Source organism: Lipotes vexillifer, unplaced genomic scaffold (genome assembly GCF_000442215.2).
Source record: "Lipotes vexillifer unplaced genomic scaffold, Lipotes_vexillifer_v1.1 scaffold920, whole genome shotgun sequence".
In the NCBI taxonomy this organism is placed as follows: Eukaryota; Metazoa; Chordata; class Mammalia; order Artiodactyla; family Lipotidae; genus Lipotes; species Lipotes vexillifer.
This window is the reverse complement of record NW_006783413.1, coordinates 232,284-242,602: the sequence shown is the minus strand read 5'-3', so window position 1 is coordinate 242,602 and position 10,319 is coordinate 232,284. Positions and strand designations below refer to the sequence as shown.

The window sequence follows — 10,319 nt, the reverse complement described above, 5'->3', positions numbered from 1 at the left end:
TACCCAAAAAAAAAAAAAAAAAAAAAAAAAGTTTAAACTACTGATACACTGATCTGAGGGCAGTCTCATAAATCATAGCAATTGAGTGGCTTCTCAGTAGAAGAGATAGGGTGTGAGCCTGGGCTGTGAAGAGAGAGAATTTGGGTAAAGGAAATAAGGCACCCAAATAACCTGCTTGAGAAGTAGGATTACAGGAACTGGGAAAACCTGGGTAGAATTGAAGACATCATATGTTGCTGGAAGTGAGGCCAGTAGGTAAGGTGTAATCTAGATGTGATAAGCACTGAGAGCTATTGACATTTTCTTTTTAAAAGTTTATGTTTTTGAGGTATAATTTACATATTGTAAAATTCGCCCTTTTTAGGTGTACTACTTCTGTGCTTTTTGACAAAATTATATAAGTTCTATAACTACAGTTGAGATGGACAAATTTCCATCATCACCAAAAGTTCCCTCGTGCCACTTTTTAAATTTTTTTTAAATTTTTTGGCCGTGCCTTGCAGCACGCAGAGTCTTAGTTCTCCAACCAGGGGTCAAACCCCTGCAGTGGAAGCGCGGAGTCTCAACCACTGGACCGCCAGGGGAGTCCCTCTCATACCACTTTAATCAGCTTCTTTTTCCCACCCTAAGCCCTTGGTAACCACTGATATGAATTCTGTCCCTACAGTTTTACCTTTTCCAGAATGCATTGACAGGTTTTTAAGCAGGGCAGTGACTCGGTTTTAGGAAGATTGGCCTGGCAACCTATTCAGGAGAGGCCCAACTTTTTGGAGAGGCCCAATCCTCTAAGCCTCTGCCATAAGCTACTGCAGTAATGGGGTCAAGAAGGCCAGGGAAGGAATGCAGGCTGAGCCTTAACTAGCCCCTGTGGTCTGTGTTTACCTTTCCTGCAGGAGGTAGAAGAGGATGATCCAGTGCCTGAGATCCGCCGAGATCACTTTGAGGAAGCCATGCGCTTTGCCCGCCGTTCTGTCAGTGATAATGACATCAGGAAGTATGAGATGTTTGCTCAGACCCTTCAACAGAGTCGGGGCTTTGGCAGCTTCAGGTAACTAGGTTTCAGTGGGCAGTGCTTAATTTGTCTTGGGGAACTCTACAGCCAAGGTAGTTGGAGCCCTAAGGGGGCTAGAATGGGTAGTTTTGAAAATCCTACACAAGGCCTGCCCTAACCCTCTTTTTTGCCTCTGCTCTTGTGCAGATTCCCTTCAGGAAACCAAGGTGGAGCTGGCCCCAGTCAGGGCAGTGGTGCTGGCACAGGTGGCAGTGTGTACACGGAAGATAACGACGATGACTTGTATGGCTAAGTGGTGGTGGCCAGCGTGCAGTGAGCTGGCCTGGCTGGACCTTGTTCCCTGAGGGTGGGGGCGCTTGCCCAGGAGGGACCAGGGTGCGCCCACGGCCTGCTCCGCTCCTCGGTCTGAACAGTTCAGCCGCAGCCAGATTCTGGACCGGGGCTTGCTGTTGCAAAAAAAAAAAACAAAACAAAAGCGATAAAATAAAAGCGATTTTCCATTTGGGGGGCGGAGAGTGAATTACCATCAAGGAATTGGGCCTTGGGCCCATGCCGTTTCTGTTGTAGTTTGGGGCAGTGCAGGGGACCTCTGTGGGCATTATCGCCATTCCCCACGGTAAAGCATCTGCACTTCACTCAATGCTGCCCAAGCCCTCCCTTTTTCCCCCTACCCAACCTGGGTAGGAGGGTGAAAGGCTACAGTTGCTGGGTGTTTATATAGAGAGTAGGTTGATTCTTATTTTACATGCTTTTGAGTTAATGTTGGAAAACTAATCACAAGCAGTTTCTAAACCAAAATGACATGTTGTAAAAGGACAATAAACGTTGGGTCAAAATGGAGACCGAGTCCTGGCCCCTGTGCCTGCTTCTTTTCCTGGGAAGGGCCTCGGGCTACTCCAAGAGTGCCAAGGCACTCTTCCAAATGTGAAATTCTAGAAGTAAGATTGCACCCTCTTCCCCTACTGATAAACATTGGTATACTGTTGCCTCGCCCAGTGTCTGCAGTATCACTGGATAGGACTGCAGTGGAGGGAGAGCAGACTAATGGAGCTCCAGATGTGGTGAATGTGGGATCCTCTACCTGTATTTGATGTGGATGGTGAGGTTAGGCCTGCAGAGTCCCCTTTTCCCGACCAAGGCTGGATTGGGGTGCCCTCCAGAAATCTAAAAGTTGTAGAAAGATACAGTCTCTGTCTGGAGATGGATGTTCTCTTGATGCATCTAAAAATTTCATATATTCATGTTCTGGTTGATCACTTACAGTTATGTCCACCTTTATGTAATTTGTATTATGAAAACATAGCTTTTTTTCTAATATAAAATTCTAGTATTGGATGTGTTTCTTTCTAAACGAAACATCCTCCCCTGCTCCTCGTTTTTCAAATGATTGCTTGCATAGTTTTGTCCAGGTATAGAGAGAGTATCCTCTTCGTTCAGCAAGTACTAACGTAATCACTTAGTGCTTCTGGGATCAGTACCTCGATGCCTTATCGAAGAAGGAGTATGGTGCAGAGAAAATAATCCACTGAGTCAAATTAGTCATTCTAGTACTTATACCAGCCTCTGGTTTGATCTACATAGGTAGGTAAACTACAAGGACTCAAGATAGTTACACTGGCTGATTAAACTGGGGCATCTTGAACTCATGTGCTGTGAAATAGATATTCTTGCACTTTTGTGATTTGCATTGACTGTCCCTTGTGACACTTCCTCCACTGGATCCTGTCTTTGGTCCTCCTTTGGTTTTCCTACCATTTTAGGTATCCTGACGGCTTAGCTTTCAGCCTTCCTACTCTGGACATTGTCACTCTATCTCATCCCTGTGGCAACCTAACCTCAGTAAGACCAAAGACAGGGTCTTTTGTGGTAAAGACATTTGGTACCTCTGCATCAAGCTATGGGAACACAACAGAAGGCAAGATCCCACAAAATAGGTAGAGGTACTGGTTGATATGTGATAGAAATTTGTGTTGAAATGATTGCTTTGCACTCACTTATAACACGGAGTGTGTCTATAGGGAAGATTGTTGGAGCTTTATAGATTTCTTTAGGGAAAAAACAAGAGCAAACTTGTGACAGGCCTGGTTTTGCTTCTCGCACTTGTGCTTATAGCAGTGTAGCATCACACAAGGCACGGAGCTCTTCTGGGGCCTCGAGATTTCTTAGTCTGATAAAATGATTGACAGTGCTTTGTAAACTGTAGAAAGCAGTGTGAGGGACTGTTTATTGTCAAAATGCACCTGCAGAAACCTGCATACTTAAACCAAGAGGCAAATTGTATAGGCAGTTCATCTTTTTCCCCACAGGGTTCCCAGAAAGAAATTGGAATGTGATCTTACCATAGCCATCTTCCCACAGGATAAGTGCTGTGATTAGAAGATGGGTTTCTAACCAAAAATATGGCATTAAATTAGATCATGGAGGACCAACAGTTCACCACAGAGGCGAAAGCAAAGATGGAACTATAAATCTAACATCTTGAAATATATTGGGGTCCAAGACACTGATCCTGCAAGTAGCCCTGAGAGTAGTGGTTACATAATGCCCAGGAGGAGCACAGGGCTGCCAGTCATTAGTTTGACTGAACTGAACAAATGTTAAATGGTTTGTTAATCTTGCCCAGCCCTACAACCTACTGAGGGCTTAAAAAGACTTAAGAATATAGGACTTGAATATTTCATAAAGCTATTCAGAGTTGCATAGACTCATTAAATGGCCCTATGTCAAGTGGAAATTCAGAATTGCATTGTCTTTGAGACTATGAGACCGTTTTTCTGGGGGTGGATAGGTGGGGAGAAGGAAAGTACCTTCAGTTCCACTCCTGGCCAGCAGGTGGTAAGTTGGGCTCAGACCCTATAGACAAGTTAGGGCTAAATAAAACTTTGGAACAGAATAGTAACATTAGTGAGAGGAGGCAGAGGGAAGCATGTACCTTCTGTTTTTCTCAACCAACTATACAGAGTAGAGCGAATGTTATAGATTGGGAAGAGCACTGGTTTGGGAGTGTGAACTTGACCTCACAGAACCTCACTGTCTTTTAAGGGCTTGATAGCCATAGTATCAGGAAAGCAGTGCTATCAACAAGACATAAATTGTTATGGGGCTGCAAGGAAGGGGAAACCATACCAAGACAGGAGAATCTGAGAAGGCTGTGGAGGCAGTCTGAGCTGGGGGTCAAAGGAAGGTGGGAGGCTTGACATGGGGTCAGAGCATGCTTAAGAAGCATCAGGTTGACTAGCAAGGGAGTGAATTCTGAGAGGCCAAACCACATTGTGAAGAACCTCAAATGCCAGGTGTGAACTTTATTCTAATGATCTTGTGGGTCCTCTGGGGGTTTAGGCAGGAAAGTAACCGTCAGATTTCAGGGCTAGATAACTTTTTTTTCTTTTTCTTTTTTTTTGTTGTGGCAAAATAACAAAATTCACGCAAAAATTTCCAAGTGTACAGTACAGTATTGTCAACCACATGTGCATTGTTGTGTATAGACGATTCACTTTTTTTTCATTGACAGTTCACTTTTTTTTTTTTTTTTTGCCTCACAGTGTGGCTTGTGGGATCTTAGTTCTCCGACCAGGGATTGAACCCAGGCCCCCTCAGTGAAAGCACTGAATCCTATCAGCTTGACCACCAGGGAGTTTCCAACAATTCACTTTTTTTTCTTTTTTCTTTTCTTTTTTTCTTTGGTACACGGGCCTCTCACTGTTGTGGCCTCTCTGTGCACAGGCTCCGGATGCGCAGGCTCAGTGGCCATGGCTCACAGGCCCAGCCGCTCTGCGGCATGTGGGATCTTCCCGGACCAGGGCACGAACCCGCGTTCCCTGCATCGGCAGGCGGACTCTCAACCACTGCACCACCAGGGAAGACCAACAATTCACTCTTTAAAAAACTTTTATTTTTGGGAATTTCCTGGTGGCCCAGTGGTTAGGACTTGGTGCTTTCACTGCCGTGGGCTCGGGTTCAATCCCTGATTGGGGAACTAAGATCTGTAATGCAACCAAAAATTATATAATATTCCCAATAACCAGAGATAATCATTTTTTTTTTTCTTTTTTAGATTGGGGTGTGAGGTTAAAGGAAGAGTCAGGAGCAGGCTTCTGGCTTCAGTACTGGGGTGGATGTTGTACACCCCTTCAATAGGAATTCACACATTGGAGGACAAAGTTAAAGGGAAAATGAATACGTTTTAGACAGGTTGTATATGAGACAATACTAGTAGGTGGTTAGATAGGTGGATCCTGAAGCCTAGAGATGGTTAAAAAATGACCCGTGTTTTGAAATATGGCACTTAATGGAATGGGTTCAAGACATTATGTTTTTAATGGTGTTGGTAAAATTGGATATCTTTTTTGGGGGGTTGGAGGAGTTAGATTCTCTCCTCATACTGTACTCAAAAATTAGATTAACAATCTAAACATCTATGGGAATTCCCTGGTGGTCCAGTGGTTAGTGCTCTGCCCTTCCACTGCAGGGGAAACGGGTTCAGTCCCTGGTTGGGGAACTAAAATCCCACATGCTGCAGGGCCTGGCCCAAAATAAATAAACGTCCATGAGGGTGCTAGAAGAAAGTGTTTTAGAATCCATAAGGGAACATGTTGGTAGATTTAAACTTTGGCATGGCAAAATCGCTTTAAAATTAGAATATAAGCTACAAATTGGGAGAAACTATTTGCAGCATATTAACAGGTTGAGTTAATATCTGTGACAGACAGGATAATGCCATTCCCAAACCCCCTGACTAATGCCCACATCCTAATCCTTGGCACCTGTGAATATATTGTGCTACATGGCAAAAGCGAATTAAAGTTGCAGATGCAATTAAGGTTGCTAGCCAACTTACTTTAAGATAGGAAGAGTATCTTGGATTATTGAGGTGGGTCCAATGTAATTAAAAGTGTCCTGAAAAGTGAGAGAGGGAGGAAAAAGTGATGTGAGAAGAACTTGACTTGCCTTTGCTAGCTTTGAAGATGGAGGAGGAGGGCCAATAGCTAAGGAATGTGGGCAGCTTCTAGAAGCTGGGAAAGACCAGGAATGAATCCTACCCAGTGCCTACAGAAAGGAATGCGGCCCTGCCAACCTCTTGATTTTAGCCCTGTGAGACATATATCAGACTTCTAATAAAATTAATTTATGTCGTTTTGTGATAATTTGTTATGGCAGCAGTAGAAAAGTAATAAAATACCCAGTAAACAGTGCAGTAGAAAAATGGGTATACGATATGAACAGGCAATTATAGAAGAAATCCAGTGATTGCTAAACATATGAAAAGGGACTTGTTTTTGTGGCCTTGGGGATGCATGAGCTAAACTAGAGAGAGAAAAGAGCAGAGGGCTGACAAGAATTGGCTAGAAACATATGTGGGGAACTTGTGTATCAAGTATGTGAAGAAGGGGACCATACCCAGGACCAAGAGCAGCTGCCTAGACCCAGACCAATTGTGCTCTTGTGAATGGATATAGTTTTCTTCTGTTGACTTGCTGTGAAGTTTTTCTCAAGGGCAGCATTGGTCTGTGCTCCCCTGGCCTTAACAGCTTCACCCTGTAGAGTGAGAACTCCAGGTTGTAGACTCCAGGTTGATCATCTGTGAACAGCTTGCAAAGAAAGTTAAGCCTATAGAATCCTGAGCTCTACTTCTGGGACCTGATCCTGAGGAGATACAGCTGCAGCAGAATAGGGAACCGTCATTTCCAGTACCCCAGCCTCCAAAAAAGACCTGAGTGGGGTTTGTCTAGTTCAGCTAGTTTATTAGGATTTCCTTTGTGTCTCCACCCCCCAACTGGTTTGGCTTCAGGTCTTGGGGTACTTATATTGGGTGCCAGTACTACCAGCCTTTTTTCTGCTGACTGGATTTGGTGGGCAGGGGTCCAAGGGTACCCAGAAATTTGGCTAACACCCTTTGGAGACCCCTGGTAAGGGGAGCCTGAGGTGTGGGGGTGGGAAGACGCTTCTGGGCCCAAGGGCAGTGCTTACAGTGCCGAGGGGCCCGGATGTCACCAGCTCCCAGCCTTGCCCCTCTCTGATCTTGGGAATCTGAAGCCTTGGAGTGAGGCTGCGGGGAGGGAGCAGTGTGTAGAGAGCTCTGGTCCCTGTGCTGAGATCTTTGCAAAAGTCTGCTTACAGGGACCTCTGCTAGTCTGGCCTGGGCTAGGTGGCTTTTCCCTGCAACTGTGGTTGACCCCAATTTTGCATCCCCTTCTCCGTGGTCTCCTTCTTTGGGTTTCCTGAGGCTCTCTCTCTTTTTGGCTGAAGATAGGGCTGAAGCCTTGTCCTGTCTCTTGCCTGAGGCTGGAACCTCAGGGTATGAGGGCTCTTCCAGGCCTGGGCAGTGAACACATGACCCTTGGGATGACATCTTCACATTCATTCTTTGCTCTTTCTGAGACTCTTGTTCTGCCCTGCCAGACTTGCATAGCTGAGGTTGGATAGAGGAGTGGGAGTGATAACAGTGGGGGACCTGGACAGGCTGAGTTACTGTGCTCTGAGGTTTAGGGGGATGACAGCTTGAAGAGTTGGGGCACAGACTGAGGGGATGAATCTGCTGTGGTGGGCAAGAAGAGAGTCTCCAGGTGGCTTGAGTTGTGGAGCTCAGGGCAGGGGAGCTGCCAAATGATTGACTTGGGCCAAGAGATCTGGAAGTAGGGCTCTGCTGTAGTTTCTTCAGCCTGAGTTCCAACTCTTTACTCCAGTGCCAGGCCTGGATCTCAGAGTGGGTGGGCACCTTTGGGACAGCCTCACCCTGGGAGGATGGAGTCTCTGCCTTAGCCCCTGGGAACAGCTCTCCCTTGGGTAGCCCAGGCTGGTTGGACTCAATCTTCAGAGCTTCTGCTTGGGTGGGAGGCCAGGGTATTGGCTGGAGGGGATCCGCTGCTGGAAGGCTGGGGTCCTGGGGGATCCCTCTTTGTTGCACATTCCTCCACACAAACTCAAGGTCAATGTGTGGATCTGGTAGAGGAGCAGAGAGTGACCTGAGGGTTGGGGCTGGGAGTTCAGTGGTCCAGCAGTTCTCTCTCTGCTCCACTGTTTCCCCCTCAGGTTTACAGTTGCATTGGTCTCCAATAGGCTTACTTGTGTGAGACTTTGACATAGAGTTTGGGCATGGGCTGGGACCCCACAATGGGGACACACGAACACAACAGGTTTCTTTCTGCTCCATGTCCCCCCCTGTAGGCTCAGAGTCAGATTGGACTCCCAAGGGGTTGGCTCCACGTGGGTCTTGGGGTAAGCTGCAAGCCGGGAGCTCAGAGGCCCAGGAGTTCTTTCTCCTTTCTATGTCCCCACATGTAGCTTCAGAATCAAACAGGACCCCCGTAGGGCTAACTCTGAGGGAATCCAGTACAAGAACTGCGGGTGGGCTGAAGGCCAGAGATGGTGATTCAAAAGCCCTGGAATTCCTGGAATGATCAGTGTCCTTCCATGCAGTTTCTGACCCAGTGAGCCCTCCCACAGGATTGATTCTGTGGGGTTCTAGAACAGGAGCTAGAGATGGGCTGTGGCCAGGGCCTGGAGATTCTGAGGTCCAGAGGTTGTCTGTCTGCCTCATGGCCTCCCACAAAGCTTTGGACTCAGACAAGACTGCCTGGGCACCCATTCCTAGGGACTCCAGCAGAGAGGCTGAGGGAAGGCTGGGAGATGAAACTAGGTCTGCAGAGACCCAAAGATTTTCTCTACTCTGTGTGCCCTTCCACGGAGTCTCAGATCCTGATGGGACACATGCAGGCATGGTTCCATGGAGTCCTGGGTCGACATCCAAGGCTGGGGGCTCAAAGGCCCAAAGGTTTGTTGAATTTTCTCTGCATCTCCACTGGGGTTCATATCCAGATGGATCTCCCAGGGGACTGCCTCCCTGGAGTTCTGGCAGGGGATGTGAGGGAGGGCAGGGGGCTGGCGTTGGGGGCTGAAAGGCTTGAGTACACTCTTTATGTCCTGTGGTTCCCCACTGAGTCTCATATACAGGTGGAACTTCCAGGGTGCTGGTTCCTTGAGGCTCTGTCATGGGGGCTACAGATTGGCAAGGGACTGAGGTCGGAGGCTCAGAGATCTGAGGATTCTCTCTTCGCCTTGTGGTTTCCCAGAGGGCCTCAGGTCCAGAGAGGCCTCCTATAGGGCTAACTCCCTGGCATTCTCGCAGAGAAGTTGGGGTTAGGCTGGGAGCTAGCACTGCTGGCTCAGGGGTTTTGGGGTCCTCATTTTGCCCTGTGGTCCTCCATGGGGCCTCAGACCTAGTTAGGGCTCCTGGAAGGCTAGCAGGATTTTCTGCTAGGGAGGCACAGAGTGAGTCTGGAATGTGTTGTTGGAGGCCAGGATCCCATGGCACCTTCCACCAGACCTCAGCTGAATGGAAGAGTTTGGAGGGCCTGGTTCTTTGGAGGTTAGGCTGTGGATGCAGGGCTTGATCCTCAGAGACCCAAGGGACCTCTCTCTGCTGTGTAAGCCACTGTGTATTTGCCTCAGTGCCAGATAGGACTCTCTTATGGTCCCTGGGAAAGGATTTAAGTTGGAAGGGAAGGGATGGGACAGGAGGGGAAGATGGGGAGGAAAGTTGCTGAGGGTCAGAGGCCATTCCTTCCAGATCTTCTGTAGTATGGACTTCATGTGTAGGAAGTGGGGTTGGGGAGCAATACTGAGGAAGCAGCAACACTGGGGTTCTAGGCAGGAAGGCAAACTTGTTAAAGAAGACAGAAGGACTGACAGACAACTTCAGGGGAGAGAGGCCACCTGAGCTCAGGAAGATGGCCTCCAAGGACTCACTGTGCAGAGAGGGGAGACCCCAGAAGAGCTGGCTTTTTCTCTGCTGTAGGTGGCTCCCTGATGCTGTCTTGTGCCTCACAGGCAGGTTGGTCAAGATCTGAAAGGTGGGGAAGGATCTGGAAGGGTTTGGGGTCTGCATGAGTACTTGCTCTAGTGTCTCTATGGCCTTGTGGAGGCCCTGAGAATCACAGGATGGCTGGGATGGGGCTGTGGTGGCTTGTTCTCCAATAGGAGCTTCTTTGGGAAGAGAACATGGCTTCAGTGGATCCAGAGATACCTCCTCTTCCTCCTCCTCCTCTTCTTTTTCCTCCCCTGACTTCTGCTTCCACAGGTGATCAAGGAAAGCCACGCAGTACAGAAGTGGTAGGCCCTGGGGAGTGGAGAAAGATACAATCAGGCATGAAGCCTTTTTCAGAGACACAAGATGTACCGTTAAGCCCTCAGTCTTTGTTCTACACCCAGAGTGAACAGTTACTCACTGGGGCCCACATCTGTGGACAATAGTCACTTACCCATCTGGTGTTAATGGCCATTACCCAACTACATTTGGAGATCGGCATTC

General features: G+C 47.7%; 2 protein-coding genes across 2 annotated transcripts in view; one reads left to right on the top strand and one right to left on the bottom strand.

Moving 5' to 3' along the window:
* The window catches only part of VCP (valosin containing protein), a 14,194-nt gene extending 12,342 nt beyond the window's left edge, over positions 1–1,852 (top strand). Inside the window, exons 16-17 of the mRNA XM_007455944.1 lie at positions 894–1,048; positions 1,199–1,852. Of these exons, the coding sequence (XP_007456006.1) occupies positions 894–1,048; positions 1,199–1,304 (261 nt within the window). The 3' untranslated portion in view covers positions 1,305–1,852. The remainder of the gene's footprint in view (positions 1–893; positions 1,049–1,198) is intronic.
* A 4,978-nt stretch (positions 1,853–6,830) lies between these two features.
* The window catches only part of SPATA31G1 (SPATA31 subfamily G member 1), a 3,979-nt gene continuing 490 nt past the window's right edge, over positions 6,831–10,319 (bottom strand). The window contains exons 2-3 of the mRNA XM_007456018.1: positions 10,010–10,127; positions 6,831–8,350 (exon numbers count right to left, since the gene is read on the bottom strand). Of these exons, the coding sequence (XP_007456080.1) occupies positions 6,831–8,350; positions 10,010–10,127 (1,638 nt within the window). The remainder of the gene's footprint in view (positions 8,351–10,009; positions 10,128–10,319) is intronic.